Below are 18,017 nucleotides of genomic sequence, written 5' to 3'. Positions count from 1 at the left end.
ATGCCGGACCCTCCTTTTCATCGAGATAGTCAGCCCTGTGGGCAAGAAAGTTTCTCTCAATGCCCTTCAAACCTGCATAGAGGCGCGGGTTGCCCAGTGCATGGGCAACCACCTTTGAATTCTTGTGTTCTCGCTACCCCGAACATCAACAAACCAGTAGACGCACCGAAACACGAGCGCCTGATTCCGAAGTATCACAGTGTCTTGACTATCACATGGGCGCAAAAACCCCGGACTCTCAAAAAAGTCGCCAAGCTCCTTTTTCACCCACACTCTGCGGTCACCAAAAACAGGCCAAAGGGAACAGAGATCAAAGCTTTCGGTATGCTTGGCGAGGGAGGCGGATATGGTGAATGCTACTAAGCTGGGATCGTCCGTACAAATAGATTGCTGTGGGAGCTGGGATAAAAAGAGGGCCGTTTGGGAGCGAGAAAAGGGCGCGTGTAAGAGGAAGCAGTGCGCCTGGGAGAGATTTGAAAAAAAAAAGAAGAAGAAAAAAGAAACCACGGGGCCACGAGAACTACAAGGCAAAAATAAAAACATTCTATCTGTTGTGTGTGTGGGGCAATATTTTGGGCAAATATCTCCATCGTTCTTTCCTCCGTCAAGCTAAGGAGTCGTCTTCCAAGCAACAACCAGTTTGGGGAAAGAGCCACTGGCACAACTGTTCCGACCCATCATTTGCTTAGAAGGTAAAAAGAAATGATGATCTGTGGGCTCGAGCCTAGGCAGTGTCGGTGCCAACGCTGCAGGTAATTCCATCCTAACATGGATGCTATGGGTTAACCGGGACGAACGCTCAAGACCGCCAGCCATCTGACGATTTGTTGAAAATATAACCTGTAATACACATCTACATAGCACCTGTCGTTGTTACAATTTTTAATGCCCATCAAGACTCTTTCTGAGGAATTCCACAGCCCGTTGATGACCGCAGGCCTTTTGCTTCGATGGTCATTGATTGATTGGGCTTTGTTGCTTGCGTTGCTGGGCCTAAGCAACTCTGTGAGTTTGACATACGAACAACCCTCCATTGTCTTGGTCTGATTTTATTTTACATAGTGCCATTAATCTTAATGTATCTCCAAAATAAATGATGTATTGGTAGGTCTCCTCTTGACCAAAATATGTGTGTTACACCGTAAGTTGCATACTTGAAAACCTCGATTTACATCCCCAAAGAACTCGATGAAGATATTTAACTTGGAGCAAGTCAGTCAGAGACAGCTCCTCCCCACCTAATAATCGCAAAGAACTTTCAATGCTTACCATACCGGGCAATATGAGGTTCAAGGCCTAGTGGAAGATAGGAGCACGTGATACAATCGCCAAGCCTCACCGCAGCCCTGATTCTACCACATGTACTACAGAGCCAACAGCATGACTTAGGTTGAAGAATGAGACCAGATCAGTGCACCAACACACATGGCGCCATGTCACCAACCACCAACCCCTGGTTTTCGTTGGTGATATTCTCGCCTCATGAATCCTATAAAGTCCCAACTTGCCAAAGAACGACCAGCGGACTTTGCCCAACCTCCTTCGCACGCGGACCACTGCCCTCAAACGCCAGTTATATCGTCGACAGTTTTTCTTCTTCTCTTCCTCAGTCAAAGTCCCAAGTAATTAATTTCTCACACACCGGCAACGACAAGTTAAACACCATGTGCGACAGCTGCCGCAACCTCATCCCAGAGGACCCAGAGTTCTCTCCCGGTAGCCAATACAGATGGGTCTGGGAATCTGACACAGACTGCGAGATTTGTCAGTTTATTTGTAGCACCGCGACATCAATTCACCCTGATCTAGGCTCAACCGACGACCTTGAAGCATGGGTGCGTCTAGATGAAAGACAGAACCGGTTCTATTTCGACTTCTCCGGCGGGTATGCCCTGCAGGTTTATGTCAAGCTCGGTATATCTCCCATTTGCTCTTCCTCATCAAACAAACAATTGTCTAATTCTAATAATATCTTTGTAGACTACGATCCTGATGAAGGTCATGACCAGCCAGGACTCACCCCCGAGGATCCAATCGAATTCACAAGAAGATGTCTTGAAGAGTGTGAAGAAAACCACCCTGAATGTTCCCACCGCACCTCAGATCTTCAGCCAACACGCCTCATCTACTGCGCCGAAGGTGCTGATCAGCTCCAACTCGTGGACAGTGACGACATTGGCGACGTTGAATACATCGCTTTAAGCTACTGCTGGGGCTCGGACGGTCTCTTCAGAACCACCCTAGACAACATCGACGAGTTGAGAGAAGGGTTTGACCTTGAAACCCTGCCGCAGACACTCCAAGACGCTATAGATGTCACACGCCAGTTAGGGATGGAGCACATCTGGATTGATGCAATCTGCATCATCCAAGACGACACAGCTGAGTGGGAGCAAGAAGCTGGCAGGATGGCAGAGGTGTACGGGAATGCACGGGTTACTCTCGCTGCCTTGTCTGCGTCTACGGTGACGGAGGGGTTTCTTCACTTGAAAAGAAATCCACAGGTGGTGACCCGGGAGTTGGCTGGTGAGGATGGTGAGACGTTTCTGCTGGTTGGGAAAGAGGGAGTAAAAAGTGGCTTGCATCCCCAGAGTCTGGACCGCGATAACCCGTGGCCGGGTGTCGGCAGCTTTGATGACTTCTTGGATCCAGTGCAAACAAGAGGATGGTGCTTTCAGGAGCAGGTACTCTCTCGCCGGTTCATAGGCTTTTCCAGCAGGGAGGTACAATGGCTCTGCAAGACCACCATGGGTTGCCAGTGCGGACCACTTGATCCCGACAGTGGAGGCAGCCTACGTCCCCGACCTCCCACCCTCACCATGCAAGACGATGCGTTTGCTTTCTGGGCTGAAATGATCTCCGGCTATAGCCGCAGAGGTCTCACCTATCAGAAGGACAAGCTGCCCGCGATCGCAGGTCTGGCCCGTGAAATCCAGAACACCACTGGTGCCACTTACGTTGGTGGGATCTGGATAAAAGATCTGACACGCAGCCTGAACTGGGTAGCTCGCGAAGTGAACGATGTCTGGGCGTGTCCCGACACCTACAGAGCGCCCTCTTTCTCCTGGGCTTCTCTAGATTCTCCAATATCCATGGACCCCGAAGACTATCTAACTGGATATGTCGAGGTGCTGGAGTACTCTGTCGAGCCGAAAGGTCAAGATCCCCTTGGGGAGATCAACGCTGCCAGTTTGACCGTCAGTGGTTATGTGCATTCGGCCACCCTGATGGACAGTGATGACACCGCGGAGGGATTCGAATATGACGTCAGAATCAAGAGCAGCATCAGAATTGCCAGGAGGTACGCCATGGTTCGTCACGACACCAAGCTTGTCAGAGTTCAGATTGTGGACGCAGACGGGGAAGTGCAGTGGTCTATCCAGCGAGCCAGAGAAGGGGAGATGCCAGGAGAGGAGGAGTTCAGACCTCAGGTGACTGTGCTAGCGCTCTGCTTGGGTGTGGATGAAGCAAACAGGGCTATTGAGTTTCTCATTCTGGCACAGTGTCCAAGTGACCTAAAGACGTGGGAAAGAATTGGGTCCGTGAGGGTCACCGAATCTGACCCACAGCCCGATTCTGAGGAGGAAGAGGAGGAGCTCGAGTTTTGGAATTTTGACGATTTTCTTGCTGAGATCACAGACGAAAACTACAAAACGACCCTCACATTGGTATAGTGAATGGTGTAGATTACGTGAGCAGGTATGACAAGTGTCTTCATAAATTGATAACAGCAAGAGGGAATAGATTCGATTGGCATTGGGTAATTCACTTTGACCATGTCCAAACCTCCGCAAGTTCCCGTGTGAATGGAATGTGCCCAATCTATTTCTTCATGCCCATGGCATCCTTCATGGTATCCTTCATGGAGCCCATACCCTCCTTCATGCTCTCCTTCATCGACCCCATGCCTTCTTTCATGCTCTCCTTTGTGCTGCTGCTGGATCCTTCCAAACCGGACTTCTTCGATTTGCTGCCCGAGGACGGCATGCTTGACGAGGAGCTCTTCTTTCCCGAAGAGCTAGTATTCGCCAGGTGGACCTTCTCGGGGTGAGTTGTTGGCTCGTACATGGATCCGGGCTCGTGGAGCTTTGGGGCTGCTGTTAGCCATGTCTCGGATTCTAACAAAAGAGCCAAGAACATACGTGGGCCTCTTCCTCGGCACGATCAATCAAATCGTGACACTCGACAGCCGCTTCATCTGTATACCCTGTCTCATGATGCTCGTGGTGCTTGTGAGGCTGAGTGGAACCCTTCTTCTGGGGGGCTTTCTCGCGGTGGCTGCTCATTGTGTTGGTTGATGGATGGAGGTTTCGTCTGCAGAGGTGGGTGGAAGATGAGTTCGAACGATGAAGGAACATAAGGCGACCTTACCACTGAAAGTTCATTTTAATATCCCCTCCATTTCCCCCCTTCATCATTGTGAATGTGTCGTCATGCTGACCCTCTTCGCAACGTCACGGGCGCGAAATGCATGGGGTCTGGACGCGATCCGACCACCCAAACCCCACTTCGACTCGGACAAAGACCGTCACTTTTGAAAGATTTGCTGCGTTATTGTGAGGTGAGCTGCAGCTGTTTGACTCTCTTATGGCCCATGCACAGTTTGTTTGGCATGGCTGAAATGAAATGCTTGCAATGAGGCTGCAGGAAGCTGACGAAATGGCAATGCAGCTGATCAGATGATGCAAAACCCACACAGCAAGCAGCGGGCAGGTGAAGGTAAAACAAACAAACACCTACCCATTCTTCCAGTCAATGTTATGATCTCGGATTTCTGTTCATCTAAACGGCTGTGCATCTACCGGTCTTGGTTGAAACAGCTTGCTGCTTCAACTCGGAAACTCCGATAACAAAAAAGAAGAAGGAAAAGCTTTTCTGTGGATTCGAACCTAGGCGGTGCCGGCCGACACTGCAGGTGACTTCTCGTAACCTAGACATATAGGGATTAACTGCGGAATACTCAAACCACTACAGTCCAACTCTTCATTCATATACCCCAACCTGTTTGTCAAAACTGTAATTGCGCAATTACCAGAAACAGCCCACCGCTCCCCGAATGAAGACAAATTGCAGAAAAAACCACGTATTAAAATTGCCAACGAAGTCACTGATCCTGTTGCTAATCATACACAGAAGAGACCTAAGTTACTGACGAACAATCCAAAATAATTTCCAACCTTGACTTCTTGATCCGTATGTTGATAGATGGTGGATCAAATTCCGGAATCATCAGGCAAAGGCGTCGGCGTGGACGTGTAAGACGCAGCAACCCAAGAGTCCCAACTGCTGCACAGCGTAGCGGCAGTCTGCGCAGCGGGACTCGCCTTCGGCCACATGGCAGCAGCATCGGCCTGACGTTCCAGAATCTGCAGGGCCAGACCTTGGGAGGCATGACTGGCGATATGGCAATGAAGGAGCCACGCGCCCGGGTTGTCAGCCTTGAAGGCAATGATAATGAAGCCGCTCTTAGGCATCAGCACCACATCACGACGAGGCGGGTTGATGAGGTTCAGATGGATGTTCTCAGGGACGTAGGTGGTTTTTTCGGCCTGTTGGAGGATGGCAAAGTCATGTCCGTGCAGGTGGATCGGATGGGCACTGGCATCTCCATAAGGAGAATAGTCCACGGTGATGGCTAGCCATACCCAGTCGGTTTGGTTGGGGCGGCCTTCGGGGTAGATTTCCCAGAGCTTGTTCTTGAATGGCTCGTCGTTGTCCAGGTTGAGGAACACTGGGTCGCTGAAGTTGATCTGGAGTGGATTGGGGCCATTGATACCCCCTGATACGTTTCTGAAAGAATAGGAGGCCTGGGGGAAACTCGGAATCGGATCAGCCGGTGGGCCGCTGATCACGGCCATGTGCTGAATCTTGCTTTCTGTTGACATGACATTGATCGGATCCTCAACAACCCAGGGCAGCACGGGCCTCAAGCTGGTGGCAGTCTCATCCGAGCAGGCCATGGAAATATCTGCCCATGGTTTTGATTCTGGATCCTCCGTACTGCTCTTGTTGTAACGCAGAATTCCCGTTTGCATGTATGTCTCCTTGCTGTCCTTGTTGATGGCCACACCAGCACCGCAGTCCGGGGTGACCCACGTTCTGATCCAGTAGTTTCCGTTGCTGTCAAGGGGCTGTTTGGTGTTGTTCCTTGGATTTGCTTCGACAATAACATTGTATCGTTGACCGATTCCAACCAGAATCGACGAGTTGAGGTAGGGGTAAATGGGAACAAAGTCAGCACTGACAATGGAAAGCAGGTGGTTGTCGATGGAGAAGATAAAGGTGGATCCAATCGAGGTGTTGATGAGTCGCAGCAGGTATCGTTTGGGACGTGAGTTCGGAACCTCGAGCTCGGACGGCTCATCCTCATACACTTTGTCCGCTGTGAACGTAAGAGTGTAAGGTTTCGGAATCTTACTCGTGTTTTGAACTTTCCTTGCCCCAAATTTGGTCACGTTCCCGATCCCGTTCAGCAAGATGCTCTGGATCCATCTTTCCTTGAGCATGTTTCCAACTGGAAATAGGCTGCCATGTCTCCAGTCTGTCATCAGGAGCGGGATGTCTGCCGCCTCATCATAGGGGGCGCTGCTCGGGCCATGAGGAGCCATATTGCATCACCTTCCACTCATAGGTGAAAGTGCTCCCTGGTGCGATGGGGCACTGGGTGATTCCATTCACACCGTCCATGTGCATGGTGTTGAGCTGCCTAATGCCGTGCCAATGAATGCTGGTGCCGCGGTCCGGATTGAGATTACGGACATGGACCTTGACAGTATCGCCCTAGCATGCTTGGATCCAAGGCCCTGGGTAAGTTTCATTGAAGACTGTCGCTCCATAAAATGTGTAGCCGTCGGCGGTGATGTTCGACTTGTCGACAGTGATGAAGTACTCGCGTGTTTTACCGGTTGGATAATAATTCTCATAGTCGCTGTTGATGTCGAATCTTTCTCCTGTCTTCTTGTTGACGAGCCAGCATGAGCGATCTTCAGGAGTCGAGCATTTTTCCCATCCTACCATCTTGCGGTAGTCGCATTTGAAGTCGAAACCATTACCTTTGTCTTGTCGGTGGCCTGGTGGTCTGAAGTGGAGAGGATCTTTGGCTGCGGTAGGTACCAAGCTGGTCTCAACGTGCGAATGTGAATCTGTGAGCTGCAAAGGTGATTGAGAGCGGTCCAGTCCCTCATAGGTTGATAGAGTCGTGACCCCAAGAAGACGGGCGACAAGCACCCAAAAACTCCCCATTGTGGTCAAGTTGTGCTGCGTTCAATGTTGTGATCTTGCTGAGAGCTCAATCGTGACAGCGGGAGCCGGGCGAGAAATCATATAAAAGAATGTGGCTGGTCATTTCATATCGCCTCTGATATCTCCATGTCCCTGAGGCGCACCGTGCATGTCGACGGTGTTGACTTACGCGCCCATCAAGGGGGTCAGCCATGACCCAAGCAACCAGCTGAACCCGGTGAGCTAGCCATGTGCGTTTGTCAGCTCTGCTCCCGCCGTACATTCAGCCAGCCAGAACGGGCGGCCAAGGCCGGAACGGTTAGCGTAGCTGTAGCAGAATCCTTAACTATTGGAAACGGAATTGGACTCTACCCAATTCTAGACCTCGCGTCCGGCCATGCATGAGTCGGAATCCGATTGTCGGCGTGTCGCACTATCAAGGAGCTGGGTGATATTGGGTCTGGTCACATTGTGCTCGTGACAATTTGGGGAGGTCCTCCCGGCTGAGGTGGTCTAGAGCGAGGAGTCGATAACACTCGATTCTCCTCGGGAGAGTCACCAACTTCTCTCCTTGTTCGGATCTTGCGGGTTTTCGGTTTCAAAATTGAGCCCAGTGTAGAGTTGTGGTTCTGGGTATGGCTCTCCCTCATTTGGACCAAAAGGCTGTTGCCCAACAGAGATAAGATGCAGTAACTGTGAGTATCATAAGGACATGTCGGCCGTAAAAGTCATTTTATTTATTCATAATTCATAAGTAGGTGTGTACTTATCAGGGTTGGATCGGAAGGCAAAGGCCGACTGGCCAGGCAAGCACCAAGTAAACCCTATCACTGGACAGAAACCTGGTTGGGAACAAGACCAACCCCAAAGAAACCAAAAGAAAGAGCATGAGACCACCACCATACATATCTGCATCATTGGAGCACCAGGCATCAAGCTTGGGCGGGGCATGTATACTCACAACCGGGGGGGTAGAGGTGATCCTCAGGAGAAGCACCCTGTGTTGGTATAAAAGTGCTGATTGATATTAGGTATGGAAAAGTCAAACCGAGAAATCCTACAAGTCCAAACAAACCAGCCCAGGTTGATCCAAGCTCCCTGTGGAGCCAGTTGTGGCTACCCACACAACAACCTGGAATGCGTCCACGAGAACCAGGCTGTCACAGGAGGTAGATAATCGAGGCAAGTTACGATAGGTCTGATCAATTTGATTAACACAAGTGGCAGGCAGAGCCACCAGTCCCAGGGACAAGGATCGCGAGCAGTTTTGCCCGATAGCTTGTCTTCCGGTCAATAAGGATGCCTCCCATGGCCCGTGGCGGTTTCGTATTCTTCTGAAGTTGTATCCGGCTTCTGAAGTATCCTGGGCTACCATTTAGATAGTTTGATGCCTAGGGTTGGTGTCCCGATCAACAACGCTGCGTGAGGTGGTGTATGGCAAGGCGTCAGGAGGACGCTCAAGGGTTCTGGGGACTTTAACTGATCAGACCTTCCAGCCCCGGCTGCTTCCTCTGCTCCCTTTCCTGGTACACTTTCGAGGGGTCCCTGCACATAGGAGTTCTCCGGCGCTGTTGGGGCGACTGCTACGGGCGCACCTTTTTCCTCCGCGCTGTCTTCGTTTTGTTGAGTTAGCAGCTAGTTGCTCTGGTTCGATCCGTACTCTTCAACTTGTGAGTAGTAAGCTGCTGTTACCGCCAATAGCGTGTTGCTTGTTTCACTTTCCAAACATTGGGCAGTGTGACGAACCTCTGATCCGAACCTCTGAAAGAGATAATGGGTTGAAAGCTCGGTGATGGCTTCGGGCAGCTGCTCGCCCGGGAGCTCTCGCAACATGGCTGTATTTGCTTACATAGCTCGGAAAAGCATTTGTTTGAAGCAAAAAGGACAGAAATTCAGACGCAGGAATACTGAGTTGTCTAATCACGGGCTACAACAGAGTGCAGTCGGGCCAGGTTCGAAAAAGACTTGCGGGAGCCATCGCCACCCCGCCGCCCATTACCCAGGCGAAGCGACTCAAAGATATGCATTTTGACTTGGGACCTACAATAATCGGTTCGCCAATTTCAAGAGGCAGCTCGGAATCGGAACTTTTACGCAGCCCTCCTTGCATCCGAAGCTGGGAGTGCAGATCTCACTCATGTCACGACACCCGCTTCAGACTTGGCAGATGGGCTCATTCTTTCACCCAACCCAACACTCATCAAGCAGGCGATTGAAATTCTGAAGAACGACCAGTCCACGGCTGAAATCTATGTGCAGCAACTTCCGGAGGCCGTCTCCCCAGTACCTCAAAGGTCGCACGAGTTTCCAGTCATCCAGCATTTGTCCAAAAAGACGCCTACTTTACCAGAGCCAACTGCCCCCGATGCGAGCGTCATTCCAAGCTGTACGGCTACGTCTGGCCCAAGACCCAGCCGGCGAGCAGGAACGACAAGGAGGAGCGCATCCTGGATCACCGACTTATCAATCGTTTCCTGGACCTTGAAGATGAGGCGAGAGCGCGGGGGAAAGAAGTTCTGGCGGGCAGGCTCGCAAAGAAAATCGACAATGTATACCGAAGGGGGAAGCAATCCTCCACAACGGGGTAGGGCTAGGGTCAGGGAGAGTTTGGTCCCCAAGGTAGACGAGGCATCAAACGCTGCTGTTGATGGAGTTCGGCGCAGTGGCTGGGTTCGTAGGGCAAGTGCAAAGATCACTGGGAATGCATGGAAAAAAAGAAGAGGCTCGTTCAAACGAGTGAATCAGGGCTCATGTTTCTGGGATTCTATATATTATTAGACGATGATGGAATAGCAGTTATCTCATTGTTTTTCTTTGCTTCCGGGGAACTTGCCAATGGAGTGGAGACTGGCGTAATGTGTCGGCACCACCAGGGTGGGCAATGAGATGAGATGGACCCAGCCGGGGGTCTGGCTCGGCTTGTCTCCCTGAATTGACGGCCTGGCTCGCTCAAAGGCATCCTCAGCTCGGCTCGATCTCACCGTCTCACCGAGACGAGGCAAAATTGATTTTCCAAGCCGATATCTCGGCAAAGTGGGGATATATATCCGAACTATCTACAGTTAATCCATGGTGTTGGGGGCCTTACTTCTTCCCCTGCTTCCAGCCCTCCACCATCTTGATATTTTTCTCACAAAGTCTATGGCGTTGAAGGCCATACCTGAAGCTTGGCCTGGATGGACAGTCTCTCGAGCTCTGACGACATCTGAGGCATGGTAAGAAGGCCAAGGGCCATGCAAGAGAGGTTGGGAAGATCCATGTGTCCTAGACATTTTGTGAACCGATACGTTGTTCGTCAGTCATCTTCATTGCCCAGTCCCAGTAAGGGAAACGCCATGACTCCAGCGCCTGAAGCATAGCCGGCTGCTAGGCCTCCGAAAAAATAGCTGCAGCCTTTTCCATGAGCTCATAAAGGACTTGCTCAAAGAGCAGCAAGTAGGGTCTGTGCCAAGTGGTGAAGAGAATACTGTTGTGGGTGCAATATCCAATCCCCTTGTATGCCACCTTGGACTAATTTTCATCCCAGGGAACGAAAGGCTGCCCGTGAATGCCAGCGACCTGGAAGAACGAGATTTTCTCTTGGGGTCCATCTGACAGAAGTGGTTAGAACAACGCGCGCTGGTTCTTGTGCACCACGTCGGTCGAGTTTCACCAGTCATCCAGCTCCATGCGCAGGGGAACTTGACGGACAACATTTTTCTTGTCCTCTTCCTAGAGGCCTTTAGGCAGGATACCAGTGATATCGTAGGTTGACATGATGAGTGGCGAGTTTCAAAAGGCTTGTGGAGGGATCATGGAGGACAGACAAAAGCAAAGCAGTCAACCGAGGGAGATGCTGCTCTTATCTCCCAAAGGAAAGCTCTAGGATCTTCACTGTGTACCCTGAGGAGAACAAGAATTCCCGTGTCTTCAAAGTCTTGATACCCACCTTCAGCAGACTCTGTCTTTGGATACCATAGGTACTTAGGTACCTACTTTGTTGGTTCCGTAGATTCATGTCGCCATCACAATGATGAGAAAGCCCGCTTCAATCCAGCTCAATTAACAAAAATTGAGCACATGCAGTCTAGATGCTCTTTGCTGGTGTCGGTATGATGCCCCGTCAAGCTCTGATTGGGCGGCCCTGCATGTTCAGCTTGTCTCACGACAGCCACTGAGAGAGGGGGCATTACCGCTGACGAAAGCAGTTTACGGCTCCCGATAACTATTGCCACAAACTCTGGTGATAAAACCGGATCCGTCAACCCACCAGTCACGGGAGTGGCCCGTCCCGACACTCAGCTAGACACAAGACAAGATGCTATGTCTTTTTCGTTTCACCCGGCCCACTATGCCATGCAGCGCCCTATCAAGTCTCTGTGGGCTTCTACTATCGTGTGCCGACATCAACTTCTAGCGTCAACTTCCAGGCCAACAGTGGCCCAGAGGAATTTAGGCCTTCGCTGCACGCTGTGATGTTCTCAGATCATTCTCTCTCAGCCAGCCTCAGTTCACTCTAATCCAGCAAGGATACTCGGGGCATTGACTCCGGAACATGAACATATCTCAACATTTTATGATTAAAGTGCAGACAGCCACAACTATTTTACCAGGGAAGCTTCTCAGATTTCTCAGACTTGAATCTCTCCACACACCGAGACAAAGAACACATCCCCATCAACAGCTATCATTCCAAAAAGCCCTCATCCAAAGCATCATGGCCTCAGAAACAAACCCAGAGACAAACCCCCCAGTGTAAGTTCGATCTGATCTGCACGCCTCATCAACAAGCACCATGGCTGACACCTACCAGCGAGCCCCAAGCTGAGCCAACAGCGACCGCCGCTCCTGTTACCTGGGAAGGCACCATCAAGGATTACTTCCTCCCGAGCGACGTGGATTGCATGCTCAACGCCGGTGGCTTCGATCTGAGCAACAAGGATGACGTGGCCGGCAACGCCACCAAGATCTATGTGCGCGTGAAGAACAAGTCTATGCCGAAGCAAATGCCCCCCTGGACTCAGCAGAACCCAGACCCGGCGCACCCCCTCTGGACGGACGAAATGTGCGCCAACTTCAAGACCTGGATGGATAACGAGTTTCCATGAAGGATGAGAGACATGGAGAGGATTCGAGGTGGTGATGGACTTGTGTTGAAAGGGGTTGGTACAGTCACTTGGATAGCTTTCAATCATTTCATGTACGAGCATAAAAGCACATAATCCCCCTGTAAAGCTAACCCCCAGCCAGCCCTGACGCTACTGTGACTTGTATCTGTGTAAGGTAGGTGGCCATTAAACATCACTCCGTGACAGCTCCTTCAAGAGTTACGTCTGGTTAAAACACGCGTGATTGCATCAATCTCCTGACACACACCTCACAACCATGAATATGCTGCCCCATCATTCCCTCTCCAAGAGTGTCCTTCGAACCTGAAGTGGGTGTACTCCTCTTCCACCTCAGAGTATGTCGACGCACCTCTTTCTGGTATCTGCCCAAGTGAATTACAAGGTCATCACTATTGAGCCAGAAAGTCTAGTTCTCTTGTGTATTTGCAGTTAGATATTGACACCCAAAGGACGTATAATCAACAGCTTCCGAGCAAGTCACCACACCACAGCCTTCTTCCATCTGCTTCTATCATACATATTATGATATGCCAACACAATCCCAAACCTTGAACCCCGCCCGCCAGGCAAATCCCTCCGTTCGTTCCACACTCAATCCATAAACTCAACCTCCAAAATCATCAGCTCGCTGAAGCTCTGCAGCCTCAGATCCCTCAGATTCATCTCCGACTCAACCTCACCCCAAACTGCATTAAATCCCCCAGGCTCCTTCTTGATAATCATGTCCAGAATCTTCTGCTTGTTCCCCCCAAGCTGTACTCCATTGTTGTGGTCATCAACAATCTGCTTGAGCTCCTCATAGATCTTTTGACGTAACGGCTTCTCGTTCAACGCTGGGTTCCCTGTCTTCTTCTGCTGAAAGGCCTGATACTGTCCCTGCACAGCTTGATTCGCCGGGTCCCAAGGCAAGCCGGCAATGACAACGGGATCCCAGTAGAGATGGACTTGCGCGTAGGCGTCGTTGAGCCAGTAGAGAGGGTACTGGAGGACAAAGGCCTTGAGGTCCTGGATCAAATCCTTGGCCCTGGCGTCTTGGTTCTGCGTCACCTTTCTCACTTTGGGTGGCTTGGGCTCGGGTTCCTTGACGTTGGGGGTGTTGTTGAAGACGTTTCTAAGCCCATGAGTTAGCGGTGTGACCAATAAGATCGCAAGAGACACAAACTTACTTGCTAGCACCCTGGACAAGCGATGCCAAACTACCAGTTGTGACAGCTCCCGCCGCACTCTTTCCAACATTGGTGATGATGACCTTGGCAGCACCCTCAAAGCCAGTCTTGGCCAACGTCGACGCCGTGGCCTCAATCGCGGCTTTACCTGCTGCCTTGCCTGCAGCAGTGGCACCAGCTCCGCCGCCAATCAAGCCAGAAACACCACCGATGGCCATGTCGGTCACAACTCTCTGCACGGTAACCTCCCCAACATCGCCCTTGACGTCCTTGTCGTTGATGGTGGTGCTGATGGCGTACTCAGTGCCCAAGCCGATGGTGGACGCTGCTGCACCACCTGCTATGGCACCAGCTGGTCCACCGACAACCATACCACCGACGGCACCGGCCGTGGTGATTAGACTGTTGGTGCTGGTGGCAAGGGCTCGTTTGGCATGTTCTGTGTTGCCGGCTAGGGCTTGAACTCCAGCGACGCCGTAGCCGACGACGGGCACCTTTTCGAGGATGCGGGTGGCGATGCCATCACAGGAGAAGGCGTTGGCGATTGAGTCAAAGAAGCCCATGATGCAGAGGGATATGCTCAACAGATTGGGATGAAGGAGACGGAAGAACGAGTGAGCTGGAAGAGGGACTGGCCCCTAGGAAGAGATTTATCTCGTCTCATTGTCTATGTCTGGGGGTTTGCAGAAGTGACGTTGATGCAACATATCGAGAGGGAACCAGCGAACAATGCATCATGAATGGAGCTGAACTACCAAGATCGGTTAGTTCGATTGTTCAGCTCATCGTCGAAGCGATTTTTATGGGCCAATACTGATGTCGAGATGTAGAAACCCTGGCCTAGAGCGCTCTAGGCTTCGAGTTACTCGTTCTAGCGCGCGTTAACTTCCGTAGTACGGGGCATCAGCTGTAAAAAACGCCTCGGTGCATGGAGTTGTAACTTGTTTTGGATCTCAGCTGCCAAAAGGCTTCTTGACCGATCGGTTGGAGGCTTGGCGGGTTGTTTTGCATCGTGTAGGACTGGTGGTTGGAAATGGTGCAGTCTGAAGGCAGCATGTAAGGTGGGTTTGTCTCCACAGCATGGATCTGATAGGGGTTAGGGTTGTACCGGCCACCATGACGTAAATCGTCTTGAGGTGTGTTGGTGTCCAACAAAACAACCTTGATCAGTGCTCTTCAAGCATGTCTTTATATTTTCCGTATTTTACTCAATGCATCTGATGGGGAAGAATATATAAACGACAGAAATCTACTCCGTACCTGGTCCCTCAATCTAGGTAGGTAGTTGTCGGATTAGCGCTTTGTTTACGTACCATCTCCACTCAAGAGTCATCCCCAAGAACATTCCCGTAGCCATTCGCTTACACCCCATCATCCCCGCTCCAAGCCCTTTGTGTCACATCACAAACTGAAAGGTTGAAACAACTCTATTGAATCCGAATATGCAAGACACTGTCCATTCCCTGGTGTGGCTGTCCATTGGCTTCGCCCTGGTCAATGTCGCTCACAGCTTGGAAGCCCAGAATAACTTTCGATACCTCGCCCAAACCCCCCTATCTACCGCACCCACGTTCGACAACGAAGACACACCATGGGGCTTAACAACTTATGCCAACATTCCATATCTGCCCTGTCTCTCAAAGCGTGACAGCCTCAAATATGACATCGCCGTCCTCGGTGCACCATTTGACACTGTAAGCGCTGCCCCATCCGCTGAAAACTCCCCATCAACTAACCATCTCCCACAGGCAACAACCGGCCGACCAGGAGCCCGCTTCGGCCCCGGAGCAATCAGATCTGGCTCCTCGCGCATTTACGCAGATGCAGCATGGAGTTTATACACCGGTGAGCCCAGTCACCAGCACCAACAAACCCTTGACGCACAATCAACTGACAAAATCCAGGGGAAAACGTCTTCAAAAGCAACGTCAAAATCGTCGACTGCGGAGACGTCCCAATGACCAGACTGGACAACACCGTCGCGCTCAAACAGCTGGAAACCGGCCACGATATCATCAATGCCCGCTCTCCTGTTTCTAGGGACCTGTCCCCTGTCCCGAGGATTATCAACTTGGGAGGTGATCATACCACCACGCTGTCTGCGTTGAGGGCAGCGTACAAGAAATGGGGGAAACTCTCTGTTATTCATTTCGATGCTCATATCGGTGGGTTTCGGCCAGTTACCGTGCAATGGTTTTGGGTCAAAGGCTGATATTGTACATGATTAAGATACTTGGAACCCCAAGGTGTTGGGTGGTGATGTTTCTGACTATGGGTATGACCACTTCTCTCCTTCTTTCAACAAACCCATCTGCTGACAAAAGTTCCAGAGCGGTAAACCACGGAACCTTCCTTCACATTGCCCACGAGGAGGCAAGTCTCATGAAAACAACCACGTTTTAAACTCAGCTGACGGAAAATACAGGGGCTCATTACAAACTCCAGCATTCACGCAGGCATCCGGGCACCTCTTGCCCACCCAGTCAAAGACATGAAGAATGATCGCCGTTGCGGGTTTGATTTTGTTACCTCCAGGGATCTTGACCGTTTTGGTATCAGCGGGATTATCGAGAGGCTGAAATCCAGGGTTGGAGACGCGAAAATCTATATCAGTGTTGACATTGATGTTCTGGATCCTGCTTTTGCTCCTGGTAAGTTGTCATGTTGAACAAAACCGGGTGATAGTGTGATTAATGAATGATGCAGCAACGGGAACTGCTGAGCCGGGTGGTTGGACGTCGAGGGAGCTACTGACTATCCTTGACGGACTGGTTGGGCTCAAAGTTGTGGGTGCTGATGTTGTGGAAGTTGCGCCGGCTTATGATGGTGCTGGTGAGACAACGGGCGTGGCGGCTGCTGAGGTTGTGCATTCTCTTCTGTATTTGATGGTGAAGACCCCAGTTGCGGGGGAGTGAGGTGCCGGAATCTGAGCTGCAGTGTGGATAGGACGAATGTTCCTTATCGCCAGCAATCTGCGTAGGGAAGCAACAACTGCAGTGATCGTTGCCAGCGCGTTCTCCTTGAGCACTTCAGACAGGATCTCTTCCTGCCAGGGTAACATTCCGTGACTCCGGATCCATATTTCGAATCCACGATTTGGAATTTTAATCCTGTCACACGTCAACGGACTAATTGGTCACACCACGGCCTCACTATTATCTACCTACACCTCGAGAGCCGGTGGTTAAAAAGTAACGCAGGCAATCAAGCACCACGCGGCTATCAAAGGAATAGTATTGGTTAACTCAATATATTAGGGACCTTAGTAATACCCTACTAATAGCCTAAAGCTATAGGGTACGGGTTACCGAGAAAAAATAAATATATATCTTTAAGACTCTTTGTGACGAACCCTTTTCCAGAACCTCTGAAAGGGATACTGATTGAAGGCACTTCTAAACAATCCTTGTTCGGTACAGCTAAACATTGTACAACAGATAGCTTATCTCAATTACAATAGTCTTGATACTAATGATTGTAACTTATTGTGACGAACCCCTATCCAGAACCTCTGAAAGGGGTACTGGTTGAAGGCACTTCTGAACAATCCTGGTTCGGTACAGCTAAACAGTGTACAACAAATGGCTTGTCTAAATCACAATAGCTAAGATACCACGATTGTGACTTGTAAATTGCATACTGCGGAACTGTCTATCTACACCAGCCAGTTCCTCCGTATATATAGACCTGTGGATCACCTTTCCTTCCTGTGGCTCACTATGCTCGTCGTGATCCTGTCGCTCCGCTCACCTGGATCACCGCGAGCCTTTCGCTCCACTTCCGATTGGTCCGTAATGATTGGCTAGGAGCGTCCCGCGCCCCGTGCGTTGGTTCCTCATCAATGATTGTGACATCCGTCTTGCCTGTTGGCTTAACTGTGACATTTATTTACTTTCTTAAAGTTTAAATAAAATCAATAAACTTTTCATGATATATTATTTATAAAATAAAAAAATATATAAATAGATCAGTTAATGTAGGTTATATTAAATTAATTAAAATTCTATAACTTAAACTACTAATATAATAATAAAATTATTCTATTTATTTATAATAAAAAATGTAAAAAGCTTTATAATTCTAGATAATTTTAGCCCTAATAAACTATTTTAAAGCATTTTAGCTTTTGCTAGTATTTTTAGTTTATTTAAATCGACTTTCTTTTATTTTTTAGTGAAATGGTGAGAAAACACACAAAACAACCACAACACCACAAATATTGGTTTGGGGTGCGGCCACAGGCCTGAGAGTATGAGTAAGGAAGCGGGGCTCTCAGAGGACTCAGGGGTTCAGGGGTCATGTATATAAGCGGTCTGCTTCGGACATTCTATTTTAGACAGGACATCGACTTTTATTCTTTTCTTCGTATTTTGTGCCTTGCACGCGTGCAGGCAATTCTGGCCCTCTGATCAGGCCAATCCGGTGCTTATTATGTGGCCTGCGAGCCCATAGTGTCTTTTCTTTGTCCTACGTGAAGTGCGGCCTGCGAGCGAGTCACTGTCACGCAGGTGTGTTCATTCTG

The 18,017-nt window shown here is 50.1% G+C and overlaps 6 protein-coding genes and 1 pseudogene across 7 annotated transcripts; 4 read left to right on the top strand and 3 right to left on the bottom strand.

Moving 5' to 3' along the window:
- Positions 1-1,397: 1,397 nt before the first annotated feature.
- Positions 1,398-3,674, top strand: PODANS_1_16490 (uncharacterized protein; the record flags this gene model as incomplete). Its single annotated transcript, XM_001907057.1, has 1 exon — positions 1,398-3,674. The coding sequence occupies one exon, from the start codon at positions 1,398-1,400 to the stop codon at positions 3,672-3,674; it is 2,277 nt and encodes a 758-aa protein (XP_001907092.1).
- A 148-nt stretch (positions 3,675-3,822) lies between these two features.
- Positions 3,823-4,358, bottom strand: PODANS_1_16480 (uncharacterized protein; the record flags this gene model as incomplete). The annotated part of the gene is made up of 2 exons (XM_001907056.1): positions 3,823-4,086; positions 4,143-4,358. 2 exons carry the CDS (start codon positions 4,356-4,358, stop codon positions 3,823-3,825), a joined length of 480 nt encoding a protein of 159 aa, XP_001907091.1.
- Positions 4,359-5,213: 855 nt separating this feature from the next.
- PODANS_1_16470 lies at positions 5,214-7,242 on the bottom strand (annotated as a pseudogene; the record flags this gene model as incomplete). The annotated part of the gene is made up of 2 exons: positions 5,214-6,569; positions 6,619-7,242. Coding segments are annotated over 2 exons (1,980 nt in total).
- Positions 7,243-9,467: 2,225 nt separating this feature from the next.
- Positions 9,468-9,809, top strand: PODANS_1_16460 (uncharacterized protein; the record flags this gene model as incomplete). Its single annotated transcript, XM_001907054.1, has 1 exon — positions 9,468-9,809. A coding segment is annotated over one exon (342 nt), but the record flags the coding sequence as incomplete, so codon positions are not given.
- Positions 9,810-11,917: 2,108 nt separating this feature from the next.
- PODANS_1_16458 (uncharacterized protein) lies at positions 11,918-12,308 on the top strand (the record flags this gene model as incomplete). The annotated part of the gene is made up of 2 exons (XM_001907053.1): positions 11,918-11,955; positions 12,014-12,308. The coding sequence occupies 2 exons, from the start codon at positions 11,918-11,920 to the stop codon at positions 12,306-12,308; spliced, it is 333 nt and encodes a 110-aa protein (XP_001907088.1).
- A 612-nt stretch (positions 12,309-12,920) lies between these two features.
- Positions 12,921-14,058, bottom strand: PODANS_1_16455 (uncharacterized protein; the record flags this gene model as incomplete). The annotated part of the gene is made up of 2 exons (XM_001907052.1): positions 12,921-13,440; positions 13,496-14,058. 2 exons carry the CDS (start codon positions 14,056-14,058, stop codon positions 12,921-12,923), a joined length of 1,083 nt encoding a protein of 360 aa, XP_001907087.1.
- Positions 14,059-14,937: 879 nt separating this feature from the next.
- Positions 14,938-16,410, top strand: PODANS_1_16450 (uncharacterized protein; the record flags this gene model as incomplete). The annotated part of the gene is made up of 7 exons (XM_001907051.1): positions 14,938-15,189; positions 15,244-15,340; positions 15,400-15,660; positions 15,725-15,770; positions 15,826-15,866; positions 15,919-16,146; positions 16,202-16,410. The coding sequence occupies 7 exons, from the start codon at positions 14,938-14,940 to the stop codon at positions 16,408-16,410; spliced, it is 1,134 nt and encodes a 377-aa protein (XP_001907086.1).
- Between the last annotated feature and the right edge of the window lie 1,607 nt (positions 16,411-18,017).

This window comes from Podospora anserina, chromosome 1 (assembly GCF_000226545.1).
Source record: "Podospora anserina S mat+ genomic DNA chromosome 1, supercontig 4".
Classification (NCBI taxonomy): Eukaryota; Fungi; Ascomycota; class Sordariomycetes; order Sordariales; family Podosporaceae; genus Podospora; species Podospora anserina.
This window is presented reverse-complemented; position numbering and strand designations above follow the sequence as displayed.